Source organism: Eurytemora carolleeae, unplaced genomic scaffold (assembly GCF_000591075.1).
Source record: "Eurytemora carolleeae unplaced genomic scaffold, Eaff_2.0 scaffold1246, whole genome shotgun sequence".
NCBI classification, from domain to species: domain Eukaryota; kingdom Metazoa; phylum Arthropoda; class Copepoda; order Calanoida; family Temoridae; genus Eurytemora; species Eurytemora carolleeae.
In genome coordinates this window covers 54,889-72,854 of record NW_019397146.1, presented here as the reverse complement: position 1 = coordinate 72,854, position 17,966 = coordinate 54,889, and the positions used below count along the sequence as shown (strand labels likewise).

General features: G+C 31.7%; 1 protein-coding gene across 1 annotated transcript in view; it reads right to left on the bottom strand.

Moving 5' to 3' along the window:
- The window catches only part of LOC111712329 (hemicentin-2), a 46,626-nt gene that overhangs the window by 18,395 nt on the left and 10,265 nt on the right, over positions 1-17,966 (bottom strand). The window contains exons 4-13 of the mRNA XM_023486904.1: positions 17,354-17,408; positions 15,999-16,083; positions 14,682-14,792; positions 10,398-10,512; positions 8,858-9,011; positions 7,931-8,000; positions 6,442-6,535; positions 4,150-4,217; positions 2,292-2,347; positions 1,696-1,770 (exon numbers count right to left, since the gene is read on the bottom strand). Of these exons, the coding sequence (XP_023342672.1) occupies positions 1,696-1,770; positions 2,292-2,347; positions 4,150-4,217; positions 6,442-6,535; positions 7,931-8,000; positions 8,858-9,011; positions 10,398-10,512; positions 14,682-14,792; positions 15,999-16,083; positions 17,354-17,408 (883 nt within the window). The remainder of the gene's footprint in view (positions 1-1,695; positions 1,771-2,291; positions 2,348-4,149; positions 4,218-6,441; positions 6,536-7,930; positions 8,001-8,857; positions 9,012-10,397; positions 10,513-14,681; positions 14,793-15,998; positions 16,084-17,353; positions 17,409-17,966) is intronic.

The following is a 17,966-nucleotide window of genomic DNA, read 5'->3' as shown; positions in this document are numbered from 1 at the left end:
TAGGGTAAACCTGTCACTCAAAGTTTACTCTAGTTTTCATGAAGTTTGATTTAATTGATATTTAGTATTAATGGAATATATTCTTATTACAACAAAATATTAACAGTCCCCTCTACACAAATAAACATTGAATACGGTTAAATCAACGGCTAAATTTTTGTTTAATTTATGAACTGGCTGATTAAGGGAGCTTTTTTGGAACTTATTTTTTTGTCTAAACATTAAAAGATGTGTATTTTAAATCACCAAAAGTCACGCCCCCAATTTTGTAAATATAACACGGCAAGCATGTGTTGCATCTTGTGACATTTTTTCAAGAGGCTAAATTTACACCCCCCGGCCCCACCACACCTCCTCTTCTAGTCCCTTACCTAATGTTATAAGGGACTAATTTAATTAAGTAATTGTGTCTAGAGGGCTGACAATGCTCCATGTGGGACCAAACCATATACCAGGCTTTACTCAGATTACAAGGAACAAAAGCCTCATGTCATCATTGTATTTTCCTTTTGTCAAGGACTGAGCAAGGTTCTGTCAACTAAGACTTGGTAACGTTTTGTCAACTAGGTCTGGGCAACGTTCCGTCAACTTTATCTGGGAAACGTTCCGTCAAAATAGGACTGAACAACGTTACGTCAACTAGGACTAACTGAGCAATGTTCCGTCAAACTGGGCAACGTTCGATCAACTAGGACTGGGCAACGTTCCGTCAACTAGGACTGGGCAACGTTCCGTCAACTAGGACTGGGTAACGTTCTGTCAACTAGGACTGGGCAACGTTTGGTCAACTATAAGGACTGGGCGACATTCCGTCAACTAGGACTGGACAGCGTTATTTCAAATAGGGCTGGGAAACATTCTGTTAACTAGGACTGGGTAACGTTCTGTCAATAAGGACTGGGCGACCTTCCATCAACTAGGACTTGGCAACGTTCTGTCTCTATGACTGGATAGCGTTCTTTCAACTAGGACTGAAAAACATTCAGTTAACTAGGACTGGGAAAAGTTCTATTACTAAGCAACGTTCCGTCAACTAGGACTGGGAAATGTTCCGTCAACTAGGACTGGGAAATGTTCCGTCAACTAGGCCTTGTTAACGTTCCGTCGACTGCTGGCAATGTTACGTCGATAAACAGAAGTTTTTAGCGAAATGACTGTTGAGGAAAATAAATAAAAACGACAAGGAACAACTGTTAAAAGTAACTATTGAGAGGAAAATTTCGTTTTTTTTATTTCAAGACCAAAAACCTTTCATTAGATTTTCACATGTAGTTTGCACATTTATGCTTTAGAAAGAATTTGGAGGAAATAGAAATGATTAAAAACTTTTTAGAGTAAAAGAATGAGGATTTCTTCAACATTATTGAATCTTATGAATCCTGTTCCTCCTTAAGATGGAAGTTTACTTGAAATAACAACCACAGTATCTTTCCGTCAATTCAACTTACTTGAGTTACTACAAAAACATTGAGCTTGCTCATTCTTAATTTCAACATTATAGCGTGGTTTTTACTTTGCAAAACTGTTTAAAAATTAACAGGATTCTATAGTTCAAAACTTTTAAATAAACATTTAGATTTTATACTGTAAATTAAAACCATGATTTTATTATCAGCATCTGTCAGCTGTTAAATAATTGTAATTTACAGTGTTCATATTTCAAACGACTGCTGCAAGTGTGAGTGTTTTACTTACATTATGGTACCAGAGGATTTTATAGTACTGCGGATTCGACTTGATTTCACACTCAAAATATATATCACTTCCCTCCTAAACACAACAGTTGATAATATAAATGAGATGGGCGGTTTTGTACTTTTTAAAGGTTACAAAATTTAAGGTTTTAACAGATTATATAATTATATATAATCGAAGTTTCATGATTTTAGTGCAGACATGATATATTTCAATTATTATAACTCAGCATGAAAATACTTTCATCTTAACTTATTGAAAAGAAAAAAATGTTAAATATTTATGTTTTCGCTTAAATTTAACGCTATTGAATTCTGTCTAAATCTTAGAAACTTGCATAATATATTCTTTATTTTAAGATAATTAGGAAATACATGGACTGTATAGTGCATACGTAATTTCAATTTATAGATTGGAATGCCCGCTTCTATGTCAAGTCCTTATTTTACTTTCTGAAAATTGGTTATTTTCAAATGTGGCTTCTCTTTAAAAGTGACAAAAGAGACGATGAAGGAAGTTGTGAGAATTTTACACATGAAGGTATAATGATGGGGTTAGAACATCTTGAAGGAAATAATGAAATAAAATTAGCTTACCTCTAGAATATGTGAATCTAACTTATGGCCCAATTTTAGCCTCACTATCGGTGGATCTAAAGAATATGCATCGTTTGATCAAGTTTTAACCAGAATAAATTTTATGATCTCAAATTGGGAAAAATTAAAAAAAATAAAGTTTTTCGTTGTTAAACAATTTAAAACCTTTAAAGACGGCAATTTTTTCAACATTATTGATCAAATAAAGATGTTAAAGTTACTGTCGTGAACCTGCCGTCACACATGAATAAAGGCTGTTGTATCATATTTATTCTTTCCTTGTCGTTCTGTCTGTTTGCTTGTTAGAAAACGATAAACGTCAAAACAGCGGAATCGATCGGGCCCAAATTTTTTGTGAGACCTCAAATCACCAATGGAAGATTTATGGATGTTCAAAATGTTGGTAAATTTTGAAAATGTGCGCAGAAATATTAATAAATTAATAAATTTTTTGTTGTTTTTATTTTATATTACATAAAGAGAAGATGCCACAGAATGAGCCACACTTAAAAGTTTAAAAAGATGATGGGCGCGAAGCACCCTAAAAAGATTATGGGCGCGAAGCACCCTAAAAGCCCAGTTTATTTTAAAGTATAAATTCAACATCAATGAGATTTCAGATTTGAAAACATTCATATTTGTACATACAAAGATTTTGCATTCAACTTAAACAGAATTTTGAAATTTTAATATTTCAACTGAAAACACGGATCTGAAAGTCTAGGAATACATATAAAAACCATAGTTTCACTCAAGGGGGAAAGGAGGGGGTGGGGGGTGAAATTTTTTCTACTGTCACCCAGATATCTAGATTATACATTTACAACTGTTTGCTAATAGTTGACATCAGAGCCCAAAACTTAAGACAGGGTAATGTTATGAAAACCAGTTTTAAAAAACCGGGATTCACGAATGGGGTTAGGCAGTTTTGTGAATATCAATATATTTGTAAGGAAATATTATTTTTTTCAGTTTGTTTACATTCTCCATTTTATTCGAATTTGTTAAGTCAAAATCTACACAAATGTTAAGACCCCAAAAAAGGAAACTCGGGAGTTTCGATCAACGATACTCTTTTAAATTTCGGCCGAACCCCATACAGTATAGTAATAAAATATGCATAACGCTATTAATGGAGTTTCTGCCTTATGGCCTATTTATTAGCAACGGATTTGCGTAAATTACATCGATTATATACGAATGTGTCGAAAAAAATCGATGATTACAGGTTGTAATATCTGAATGATTAGTTTAGAATTAAATTGATTTATTTAAGAATTTGAGTCGAATATTAAAACTTTCTGAATTTGTATGGACGCTACATTCTTCGTTATGAGTCGTTTTTAACAATTTTCTTCTTATCGACACAAAAGATAGAAGTAAGATTTAGAGCAACCACCATAGAATATTTTTCGCGAACACTCCCTTCAAGAGACAATTTGAAAATCGTCTTCGATTTCCGATAGTTGATAAATGACAAAGAGTTATCAAAATAAAGTCTCAGCGTGTTCTGAGCTTTTAAAGATGTGGTCTGCCTTCTTCGTATCCTTAAAATTGACGGAGATCTTAAAAGTATGAATGATTTCTTTGTGATTTATTAAATTAGAATCTGGACAGATATCTTGATAACTCTTTTAATTTTAAAGGTTCGAAAATGGCAGACCCGAATTTCCGAGACTATAGCTTTGATTATTACTGTTTTAACTGGAATAAAAATGTTTTCACGTAATAATTGCACGTGAAACAAAGACGAAAATGAAGTCGTCACTTAATTCCCATGTTTATTGGGACACCCTGTAGTATACTTGAATAATATAATTTACTTGACATCAGGAAACAGGTAGATTTATATACTCACAGTAAACTACGAGGTTCCACGTATCCTCCAGCACTCCCTCACCACTCCTCATATTCGTATTCTCAGCCCTATATACATTTTACAGGATTAAAGGGACTGTTCAGACATTTCAAAAATCAAGTCAATTGAAATCCTATCTGTATTTGATCATAACTCCTCTTATTGAAAAGTTTTTGAGAAATAAAAACAATGATTTGATCATCTATGCTATTGCTATGTGCTTGAGTGTAAAATCAAAACAGTAGGAGCTAAAGGTCACTTAAAGGGTGTAACTAAAACTCAAAATTAACCAACAAAATTAGATAGAAGATGACAAAATCCCTAAAAAATGTTAAGAACAAAATAGGAATTAAGACACTGATGGAGATATTATAAAAGGACTATTTTCTGGTACCATGCTTCTTGTAGAAAAAAACATCAAACAAACAACTTCTTAACCTTTATTTTTCATTTTTAATACAAAAATAAAATTGTATGGAAAGCGTTCTGTTTTGACGACCTGAATGGTAATGAAAACCATTATCTTGAAAAAGAAAGATTGGTTGGGTGATGAATTTGATGATCAATAACATATGTGCATGAATCTTTAAGTATATTTTTTCAATTAAATTGAAGCATAAATTTTAAAAATCTGGATTAAAGCCATAGTTTAGATAATGGGCACAAAAAATATACAGATGAACAAACTCAAATCAAAACAGTGTCCAAGGTTGATGGAGCTAAAATCTTCTTAAATGCCGAAAAAGAGATTTTCAACTTCTTGCTGAAGGACGGTTTTCCAACCACCAAAATGGAAAATGTTTGGCTTTCAGAACTTTCTAAGTTTTCTGAAGGACATGGCTGCCTAGAGAAAGTATTAAATGATTAGAATTTAAAAAACGTGATTAATCCAGATTAAAGTTACAAAGAGAATTGATATTGTATGCGTTTTATGGATTTTATTCCATACGTCAAGTACAGTTCGTTTTAGATAAAAATGGGAGTCAGCTCGTTAAAGAAGAGTGAAATAAAGATAGCAAAGTCATATGCAAACCTTTAGATTAGTACATTCTTAATCATCGAAAATTTACCATTTTTAACCCCAATTAATAGAAATTCCCCTTTGCTTGGTTTGCTTGCTTCATTTAGCTTTCCCATTTGCAGTTAGGTACCAAAGGTACCAAAAAAATTGGCAATACCAGAAAATATTTTTAAATTGGCAATACCAGAAAATATTTTAAAATTGGCAATACCAGAAAATATTTTAAAATTGACAATACCAGAAAATATTTTAAAATTGGCAATACCGGAAAATATTTTAAAATTGGCAATACCAGAAAATATTTTAAAATTGGCAATACCAGAAAATATTTTAAAATTGGCAATACCAGAAAATATTTTAAAATTCTTATTTCGGAAAATTATGACTTTTTGTCACTTTGAACTGTATAAAGTATTTAGTTAATTTTCAGATATATTCTAAACCCTTTTCAGATATATTCTAAACCCTTTTCCCAATATTTTATATTCACATTTTAAACAATCCAACGTAAAACTTGCATGTTATGAGTTGACTATTCTGTTCTGGTATTGAATTAAGAATAGTTTGATATAACATGTATACCTTGCATGTTATGAGTTGACTATTCTGTTCTGGTATTGGATTAAGAATAGTTTGATATAACATGTATAACCTGCATGTTATAAGTTGACCGTCTTGTTCTGGTATAAGATTAAGAATAGTTTGATATAACATGTAAAACCTGCATTTTATGAGTTGACCGTCTTGTTCTGGTATAGGATTAAGAATAGTTTGTTATAATATTTATAACATGCATATTATGAGTTGACTATTCTGTTCTGGTATTGGATTAGAAAAGTTTAATATAAAATGCATAACATGCATGTGATGAGTTGACTATCCTGTTCTGGTAGAGGATTAAGAATAGTTTGTTATACATGTATAACTTGCATATGATGAATTGACTATTCTGTTCTGATTTAGGATTAAAAATAATTTGATATAACATGTATAACCTGCATGTTATGTGTTCACTATTATGTTCTGATTTAGCATTAAGAATAGTTTGATATAACATGTATAACCTGCATGTTATGAGTTGACTATTCTGTTCTGATTTAGGATTAAGAATAGTTTGATATAAAATGTATAATCTGCATGTTATGAGTTGACTTTTTTGTTCTGGTAGAGGATTAAGAATAGTTTGATATAACATGCATAACTTGCATGTTATGAGTAGAATATTCTGTTCTGGTATAGGATTTAGAATAGTTTGATACAACATATATAACCTGCATGTTATGAGTTGACCGTCTTGTTCTGGCATAGGATTAAGAATAAGCTGAGATTTGCTGACCTCTCCTCGATCCGACTGTTCTGTTTTACCTACAAGCATTTGTCCCTATTAGAGGGGCTTTAAACGTTCGAGTAAACCTTCATTTTTAGAGTTGAATTTACAATTTGCAACATGTATACCCTTAAAATCTTGCTATATCTAACGCGTTTTTTTTTCAAAATTCGATGAAAAAATCTCTACTTTTGTGACCCCTCCCCCTTAAAAATGAATATTGTACGCTTTGGAGAGTTTTTAATGCAGAATATAACATCACATATGTCATAACCCTAAAATATTCATCTCGATTGATTGATTATCTCTAGATATAAAGCAATATACAGTTGTCAAATCAGTAGATACCGTCAGGGCTACTTGGGAGGGCAGTCTGCGTCAAAATTCCATTCCTTGTAACATATCCGTGATCAGGCTGGGAATATTAATATTCTTCCCTAAAAACTATTTGATACAGTACACTTAGTATGCAAACAAAGATATTTTCTTGAGTTTGCGCTGTCATACAGTGATAACCAGAAAACTGTGGGAAGACGACTTAAAAGCAATACTGAAGTGCATTTGATTTTGTTAAAAATTAAAAAATCTTAACCAGTAAGTTATTAAATTTCTGTATAAAGTCATAAATTGAGTCTAAAAGTCGACCCTCCTATCAGTTTTCTGGTTATCACTGTATATTTAGTGTTCAATTTATACTGTCTGTTTCCTTATAAACATGATTCCCTGTATTCTACTCTTTATTGTTTACACACTTTTAAAAATAGTTTATTGAATTGATAAAAATACTTTAAGCTTTCAATCTATAGTAGGATAGACTACAAAACTAGATAAATGCACTCCGTTCTATCATTTTCTTTCTCTGTTTGGAATTTTTTTTTTTTTTTTGGTGGTATGAATTTCAATATATATTCAAATATAAGATTCTGAACACGTATTTTTTAGATTTATCAATTTGCAATATTTTCTAAACTAGAAACAGTAAGAAAAGACTGTTCTATGGTTTCTAATGCAATCGTATAGATATCTGATTTTGTACAGTGTTAAGCGATTATATCAATACAATGAATATGACTTTTTGAATTTAATTTTGATTGTTAACTATCTTTTTTCGAATTACAAGTTTACAAGTAATCCAAGAGAGGCTTTTTAACTGACAGCTTCTCTTTACTTTTATGTTTATGTGTATCCATGCTTTTTAACAGCTTAATATCAATAAAAATTCAAATCGAATGTCGTCTTCATTGTATTGATATCACCTACCACTGTATTTCATTATATTTAAAGCGTAATAGGACATATTTTCTATTTCAAAAGAATTATCATGAGCCGCAGCGCTCGACAGCTTTATAGTATGCGTAGGACTTACCCTAAATAACTCGTGGGGTAAAAATGACACTTACATTTTTGTTTAACCGGAATATGAAATATGTTACCTAAAAATCTCTCTCCCATCCACCATGTAATAACTGCATGAGGTCTTGAACCTTGAGACTCACAATCAAGCTGAAATAATTATTTATAGTTTCAGTAGAAGTAAATATTTCCATTTACTGTTAGCGCCCATTGAAGGATTCATAACTCTGATTGGATAATCAGATAGAGATAGAAAGATAGATGTTACCGCCATACTATTTCTATTGGTTCAGAATAGACAACAAACACATGACTGAACCCTGATTGGATAAGGCGCTAAGGGACCTCGGCATACAGGGGTGAATTCACATGATTTTTATCGTTGCATGATCCCAACCAGTACAAAAATTTATCGGTCTAGTCAGGCGCGTACGAGGGGGGGGGACGCGCCCCCCGCCCCCCCCATACGTGTGCCCCCCCTAAGAGGCTGACGGGGGGCACCCATAGGAGGGGGTCTTTTAATATTACATCTGCTTGCATTTAACCCTTCCTCAGGCTAGGCAATATACATTCTACATTGCATTGCATTGTACTCACCCAGTCCCAAACTAAAAGGTTAAGAAACGAAATAAATTATTTGTTTTTTGACCAGCATATGTACGGTTGTATTGTATGGTGATCGTAAGAGATTTTGGTATATTTTGCCTGCATATATCTTAGCTATTTTGGATGTTTGACGCTTAAATGTAGTTATATCACGATTAGTCAAAATAAGGTATCTTTACATTCTTAGCTAAAAACTGAATGTTTTGCTGTTTTATATACATTAAAGTGCATTTCTAAACAGCAGTTAGATATTATTCGGGTATTTTTATGTGCTGCTCAGACCTAAGTCTGGACAATTTGCTTTAACGGTGACAGTTGTTAACTTTGTTGTCTGGTATGTTGTTTTATCCATAGCTAGCTTACTGTGTATGTTTAAATTGTGGTTGTTAGCTGTAGCTTACCGTATATTGTTGACCGGCAGAAAGCGGTTGTCTGGCAGTTGTTATTGCAAGCTTTGTTGGCGGAAAGACCATATCCAACGAAATTTGTCTCGAAGATGGAACAGATTGGTTGTTGTTGGATCCCTGACAGGTTAATATTGTTCCCAAATCCTCCCTATTCAATATATATTCATGAAGATCAGTTTTTATTGTGTGGGTCCATTAATTTTGTAAAAAAGTAAATCAACTATCAATTTCTCATCATTATAAACTAATATACGGACTGTGTTTACCAGTGGTTTATGTTTACAATGTAAACAGACTTGTCTGGTTTATACAGGGTTTCTTGGTAATAAAACAACAATAATGATTGCAATGCAAAGCAGGAGGATCATTAATATCATTTAAAACAAAGGGATTGAGTCTTAGTCACAAACTCTGGTTTTCCAATCCCTATATCTTTGCAACCTAATGGCAAAGAGATGTTGCAAAGATATGTGAATCTTAAAAAAATAATAGATAAAGTATTGAATCAAAACAAATTTTGGAAATCAAAATCAAAGAAATAAATGTTTTGACAAAAAGACGATGCCTATTTTTGGTTGAACAAATTAGAATGATATTAATTCTGAAAATGAAATGCTCATTTTGATTTGAAAGGAATTTCTAGCACAAAGGTTTATAATTTTGTTAAACTTTCTTTGACTGATTAATCATGTTGTATTGGTCCTCTAACTCCCTGGAACTCAATCAATTATTTAAACGTGTCAACGTGAAAATCAAATTCTTTCAAGTTACCTTAAACTTTTAAATAACTTTTTGTTCAAAACAGACTTTAAACGTTTTCCCATGACCAAAATGCTTTATTTTTTATTTTTTCACTATTGTTAAGAGTGTTTTAAAACTACATTGTTTAAAGTAGTTTTCTTTAACCTTAAACAGATTTAGGGACTACATTTTACGTGCCCCTTAATTTGAAGAAGGTCATGCTCAATTCCCAATGGTATCTTAAACCTTAATTTAAACAATAATGTGGAGAATAAAGTTGTTTTCTGGATAAATTCTGATGAATTCTTCTTTGTTTCTTAACCAAGAAATGTGCAAGTCATTATTTTTTAAAGAAACAATGAATAAAAGTAATCAGTTTTCAAAGCAAAAACATTAGATATCTTACTCACACTGGATCAGAAAAATCTTTAAAGGGGTACCATTGTTTATTGTACATGCCACTTTATAAAAGTAGTCACAGAAAATAACATTAACAGACTCTTTAAAAACTTTCCATAAATGCATTCTTGACATATTTAGGGAGTGACTGCAGTATTAACAGTGTTAGCTGGAGGTTAAAGGGAGTGACTGGTATTAACAGTGTTAAGATGAAAACGTAGGATTAAAGAACAAAACTTAATTGTTTACACCTTAATAATAAAAAAATTGAGATTTTATTATTCCATTTTCAATAAATTTTGCATCGTGATTTATCCAAATTGTTTTCAAACATATCTTTCATCTAGAAAAATGATGGAGAGGGAATTTTTGTAGTTGAAACTGTAGTATTTACCTATCTAATGGTCCGATTTGTAGAATATTGTAAATCTCTCCAGTGCTGCCCTCCTCCCAACTAGAATCTACTAAACTACCCTCCCTCCACCAGGTTACAGCTGGTTTAGGAGAACCTTAAATAAGATAAAAGAACTGAAAACAAATTTTATTTTTTTAATCCTTATCTCTTTTTAATTACAACCTCAGAGTGGCAAGGTCAACCTTTAATGAAAAAAAAAATATAGACTCTTTGCAACAGCAAAATGCTTAGTTTTGAATATCAAAGGTCTACTACATCAGGTTTAAAAGATTCAATGATTAAAAAGTTGGAACTTGTAGCAAAGCCCTGGCTTTTGGATAATTTGGATCACAAACTTACAAAACCCCACAGGGATGGCTTATAGAGGGACACAATTTCAGGATGTCAGTTAAAGAAAAAGTAAATACGTTAATCTAGGGAAAATCGTCAAAAAAATCAAAAAATCTGCAAAATCATCTTTAGCGTTATTATTGCAAGACATCAAAATTTAAAAGCTAAAATATATAGAAAACGAGACACCAATCACCCTAAAATATATAGAAAACGAGACACCAATCACCCTAAAATATATAGAAAACGAGACACCAATCACCCTAAAATATATAGAAAACGGGACACCAATCACCCTAAAATATATAGAAAACGGGACACCAATCACCCTAAAATATATAGAAAACAGGACACCAATCACCCTAAAATATATAGAAAACGAGACACCAATCACCCTAAAATATATAGAAAACGAGACACCAATCGCCCTAAAATTCTTGAACTTTAAGATGAACCATTTCGGTAAAAAAAATTGTTTGAGATTTTTTCCAGACTTTTTACAGTCTTCAATTATTTAGTTTTATTATGAGAAGGAAAACTATTTGCCCAGCTAAGAGAGCAATTTAAGATAAAACATTGTTTATCTTAATGTTACAGTTTTATTAAGTCAACTTACATTAAATATATATAAACTATGTTTTTGAAGAGAATGCTCCAATAATCTGCTTTGTTAAAGGTTTCTAATTTTTAATTTTTGATTTCTTATTTTACATTATACAGTACCTCAAGAGTAAAACGAAAATAAAAGATTTTTTAGGAAAAAAATTTAAAATAACAATTTGCCAAAATGTAAAATTTTTCAATTTTTTTATACTTTTAGGCTGCCTCCGGTTAAATCTAAGGAAAATGATGCGTAAATAAATTAATATAAGTGCCATGTTCTGGACTAAAAAAGAGTTGATCAAATATCGTCCTTGAGTCTTTTTCACAAACTCAGATTTGTAATCCCTGTAAAACTTTCAACAAACTTCAATTTTCTAATCCCTATATCTTTGCAATCTGATCTTGTAACCGTGTACACCTTTAATATTTCAAACTTAGATTATCTGATCTAATATTATAGTTTGAAATATCAAAAACAAACAAAATTTAGTTGCTAAGATATAGGCTTAAACTGAAGTTTACAGGAATTAATCACAATTTTAAACTACGAGTTAAACTTGATGAAATTGTTAAAGCTAGAAATGTCACAGGTTTACACAATCAGGTTGCAAAAATGTAAGAAATATTAAATTGACTCAAGAGGTCATAAATGTTTTGTGGAGTATCGTTTATTTATATTGCTTGATCTGGATATCCAATGTGGGCACTTTTAAATTTGAGGATAAATGCTTGATCCCTTAATCAAGATTTTTCCTACAGGGTATGACCGCTACCGGATGTCGGATTGGAATTAAATTAATCCGAAGGTCTGTAAATGGTAATCCATATGCTTAATCCTGAGATTCACACGATAAAAGGTCAGCCATCAGTTCATCCGCAAATTGAAAAAAAAATGTTACTGTACAAAGAGAAGATGCTCACAGATAAAGCCACAATTAAAGTTGAAAAAGAAGATGGGCGCTTCAAGCCTAGTTTGTTAAAATACACTAAATAATAAGTTGCTGTATCAATGAAATGAAATCAGCATCAATGAAATCTTGGTTCAACCCTATCAAGAATGGGGGGGGGGGATGTCCCACCAAATTTGTAATCAGATTGAACCAAAACTGTTTGAGATATAGCATGCTCTAAAATGTACTTATTTGAAAAGGCCTTGAAAAAAGGTTGCAGTATTATGTGCCACATGTAGGTATTTGTCAAAAAACAAAAATACATTTTTTAAAACATTTTTATAAGGGGGGGGGGATGGAACCAAAATAGCCCAATCAGAATAGGGTTAAACCCCCCAAGCCTCTTTTTATTTCTTTAAAATCTTCCTTCTTTTTCATTTCTTTGAAATCTTTCTTTTTTCCTGTACATTTTCTTAGGACTCAGCTTACACCATTACATGAATTGCAATTCCCCTCAAATAAAGGTTTCTCCTGTCTCTTCTCCTCGTTCAAGAAAACTGGTGTAATAATTCAACTTGTCTACCGAGTTACAACTTATTCGTAACTTTTCTCCAGGGGGTTAGTATACATTTAGGCTAACAGTACTGTTCTTGGTTTGAGATTTGTAATTGAAAACTCACTGAATTCTGCATAAAAACATCTTTCCAAAATCATTTTTGATCTTGAGTTTGAAGGGTTAGAGTGAATTATATCGTAAAGTGATGGCTTAAAAGTTTGAACATTTTAAAATAAAATATAATTTCTTATTTTGTATAATGTTATGCTTTAATTTGTTAAGAGTTAAGAACTTCACTGATAATTCCCCAGGTTAATTCTACGCAGGTTATTTATATTGTAATTTGAAAAATTGTTAAAGTACATTTCTTTTCCTGCAAGGTTTTATTTGTTTTAATGGTGGACTATCTTTCAAAAAGACACTTAGGTAATTTCACTTCGTAACTCGACTAAAGAAACAGATATTACAATTTTTCTTCTGGGAATTTCTCAGAGGCACAACAAGGGTGGGGGTGGGTGGCGCCACCACCCTTGTCCAAAATCCATGGAAAAAAGGCCCTAGAGAATAGGTACAATGGTGCAAGTATGACTGGTCAATTTTTTACATTTTCGATGTTTTGAAATGTCGTCTTCAGTCTTTCTCAATCCCAACCCTATTTATATGATGGAACCTTAAAGATTTTTTTTTGCAATTTGATGACGGCTTTTGCCGTAAATCCAATTTTATAAACTTTTTTATGGACATTTTGTTTTGGCAAACCGTTAACACCGTTTATGCTGCAAACAACCTTTAACCGTTAACGAAAAATTTGTTTGCGCTTCGGCTAATGTCGTTTATTGCAAAAAAAAAACAATTGTTAACAGCAAAATATCTTCCGTCAACGCCGTTAATAGAATTAAGATCGTTAACTAACGGTAACTTTAAAAAACGGAAAGTACCGTTAACATTCCGTTCTTACCTTTAAAACTAACGGCTACCTGCAATTTTCTTTTTTATTGTTAGAACTTACCGTTAATGAAATGACTAGAAAAAGTTGGAACGTTTTAAGGTAAGCTCATTTTAAAAAATACCTATTCTAACTTTGATATTAATCAAGGGTGCATAGAGAGAGAGGTTTAAAAAAGCTGTTTATAGTAAATATCTTAAAAAACTAAGTCTTCTTACAAGTTAACCTCCCCCCGCCCCCCTACCTAGGTTGTTTACAGCTAATCTTATCCGACTCCCTCAAGTTGTTTAAGATTAATTTTTAGAAAATAGACCTTTTCTTTTCATTGTTTTTAGTTGCTTCCCCCCTCGCCCCCTGTTGTTTAGAGCTAATCTGTAAAAAAACTAGATCTTTTCTCATTTATATTTTAAAATGACCACCTACTCCCCCCTCCAGTTGTTTCTGTAGAAAACTAGACATTTTTTTATTTGTTTCAGATGACCCCGGGCTACGTTGTTCAGGAAAACTATATCTTTTCTTTTTTATGAAGTTGGCCCACTATACCTTTAATCAATATAGCTCTTGATAGTGTTTACTCACTCTCACCTTCTACTCTTCCTGGTCTTACTTCGAGGATCTTTATTATTTGTTTGGATCAGATCTATACGCAGTAAATACAGTGAGAACCATAAAGCTGTGGAATATAAAGACGATATTTTTACATTTTTTTGTTAGTATAAAGCTAATAACTTTATTTTTATTGATAGTTATTATCAACTAATTAAATGAAATGTGTCTGTGCTGTGCAGTGTGTACAGTTACACAGTTACACTGCACAATTGCTGTGTTTAAAATATATTGATCTATTCTATTTAGTCTTACACCGTTATCTTCCTATCTATGGAATTATTTTCATTTCGATTTTCCTGAACACTCCCTTTAAAAGAAAAAAGTCTTACCTCCGTCCACCACACATTTCAGGGACGTAACAGTTCCTAGTAGGTAGGGTCCAGCCGTATCCACCAGTTCCCGACCCGTACCGTCAAATACATGCGGTACACGGGGAGGCACTGTACATAAAACAATTGGAACCAGAAAACAATGGAATTAATATCGTTTTCTAATTCGTTTTATACATATATAAATTTCACTAAATGCTATCATTTTCAACTTACATGGTTTTAAAAAGTGACCAAATAGGATTTAGAAATTTATATTAGTTGTACTGCAACAATTTTGAAAATAACGTAAACATTTCCTAAGTAAAAAGTAAAAACCAAGAGGACATTCCCCCATTTCTTTATTCTGGATGTATTAAAAGTATTTCAGTTAAACACAAATAAAAAAAAATAAAAAAAAACAATTTCTACGTCTAAAAAGCCGGAAACAAAATCTCCGCAGTCTCGTTTATACAAGAATAAACTTTGAAATAAGTATTTGTAAGAAATAGTTTTGCAAAAATAAAATGGCGAACTACAATTAACTCTGTTTCTAACAATTAATCTCTTTTCTTTTTGTTCATTAATTTGATTTAATGCTGACAAGTAACTATCAACGGAACAAATTAAATTTAATTATATCTACAATATTTTCAAGATATTTTTTACACTCTTCGAATCTTTGGTTCGGCATTTTCAAAATGTGCTCGGCCTTACTTGTGCCCTTAAAGTTACGGGAATTTAACAGAATTTCAAATTATTACAGAATATCTAAATTGTTTAAACATTCAAGAACTTTGTATTGCATTTCAAGATTATACAAAGGTTGCGCACAACACAACTTCTAAAATGGTTTTGAATCTAGCACTTTTTCATACTAAACACAATTAGAGATGGACATCGTTTCTTTTAAAAACGAAATTTATTAGAACTAACGAAACTTTAAAGGGTGTCATTCAGAAAAAACGAACAGTGGACAAACGAAGTGGATCGTTCAGAGTAATAAAATAACACAAAAAACGAACTTTTTAAATTTTTTCAATCATACTTGAAAAATTATCTTTTTTTTACTGAACAAACGAATTTTCAAAAAAGGGGATCGTTTTTTTTACTGAACGAACGATTTTACTGAACGATGATTTAATGAAAAAACGAACGAAATCAATTTATTTGTTTGAAAAGATACGAACGATGAACTGGAAATAAAAAAAAGTCAAACGTGGCCCATCACCATACACAATTTCATAATAGAGCTGGCTGAAAAAAAAATATAAAACGATCGTTAATTTGTCTCTTAGTTGTTAATAATAATGTATATATTATTGAAAATGTACCAACCTATGACTGTAAGGTTTACGAGAGAGTTTCTGGTTGGAGCAGATTTAAAATCTACGCGACATCTGTAGATTCCAGCATCAGCTGTCTGCCGCACAACAAACCAAATATTATTTAAAGGGAGCGGCTGGCTAGACATGGTAGTTGAGATGAAAGTGCATTATTGCAGAGAAAAATTTTAGTGTGAAATGTTTAAAAAGAGCGGAAATTCGTTTGGAATATTTCAACAGTGGTCAGCTGAAGAACCTTTTTACAATTCTTAAATAACATGGACAAAACATGTATCCAACAAACACTATTCTACAAACTATTATACAAAAAGGTTGAACAAAATAATGAACTTATATTATTGGAAATAAGTTATTGAAATTTATTTTAAATCTCGCAAGTTCATGCAAATTCTTTCAGCTATAGGGTCGCTTGTTGGAGGTTTTCTTTATTTTTATTGTGAAGACGACTTTTTGATGAAATCTGCGAATAAAATTATAGAAACAGCAAAGGAAATGGTGATAGTGAAATAATCGACACTACGGTTTTACCATGGCTTTCATCGATATGTTTTTTTGAAAAATATGTAATAATTTAGTCAGTAAAATTATATTTTTTATATGTTTTATCTGTCAAATTGACTCCAGTATGCTTGAATACTGTACAGCGTTGTATTAATAAGAAGGATCGTCAAAGTACGAATTCAGTTATAACTTAGTTGTAGTTTGAATGTTTTTTTTTATTAAGAGTAATTTTACACGGTTACCACGAAGATATACCCTTTAATGACGACCTAAAACTCTGTAAAATATGACGAGCTCACGCTTAAATTTGTTCTAATGAATAACCGTCCTTAATGAAATATCCAAGAAAGAAGAAAGTTTTTGCAGTTCCAGGAAATTAATAATATAAGAAAAAAGAATGAATATACTTGGTATTCAGTCATCTCTGAAGTCTAATCCTATAATGCTTAACCCAGCAATGTTAACATTTTTCTTAGGAATTGAATGAAATTTCAACAATATTGAAAGAAAACATTTAAAGTGCAGAAAATCTTATTCCTGAAAGATAAACATTAAATTTAGCTTGTTTTGAAAACATAAAAGGGAATTACAAACTTTATTGTAAATGCATAAAAAGCGGATTTGAAATCTCTTTAATTATTTTCGGATAAATGGTGCAGTAACAATGAAGGAATTTGCCAGAATTCAACAGCAAAAACGATGAAATCTTCCACAATTTTGACCAGAGGTGTAAAAAGTACCGGTCTAATCGGGAACGACCCTATTTGGATATAATGGGTCACTTGAAATGAAGACAGTTATTTAATGTTAAATAAAAAAAATTCGAAAAAAATATTTTGAATCTTCCTGAATATCTTCTATTCTAAGTTCTGCTGGAGATGTGCTGAGATGAAGGTGTGCCCTAAAATTAAATATGTTGCTTATTTTTGAAATTTGTTCGTAAAATCTAATAATAATGCGCAAAATTTAATTAAGAAAATTTGCTAGTTCCAGAAACGTCCAGAAAACCAAACAATTATTTTTGAACGATTTTTTTCTTGAAAAATCTTAAAGTCTAAATAAACAATCTAAACAAAGCGTATTTGTCCTCAGATTTAAAACCTCCTTTTTTAAAAAACTTAATAAAAGAGTTTTAAATAAGTTTGTTTAATTCTGAATTAAATCTTGATTACCATAATAAAACACAGCTCCCCCCCCCCTCTCTCCATCTCTTTATCAAAGTTGTTGAGAGTTTTGTTTATGTTAAAGCAGAATTAATTTAATTTCTAAGTATGGTTGTGCGTTCAAGTTTAGCTGTGGTTTCTGCCTAAGGCTGGGCACGTGGATTTAACGGTTCTGTCAATATTTTAGAAAGCTGTGACTTCCGATCACAATTTGACCTCTTATACATAACTTTATAGCCTTTTTTCTTAAATAATTTTTTGTTGGCATATTTTGAAGGAAAAAGTATAAAATAAAC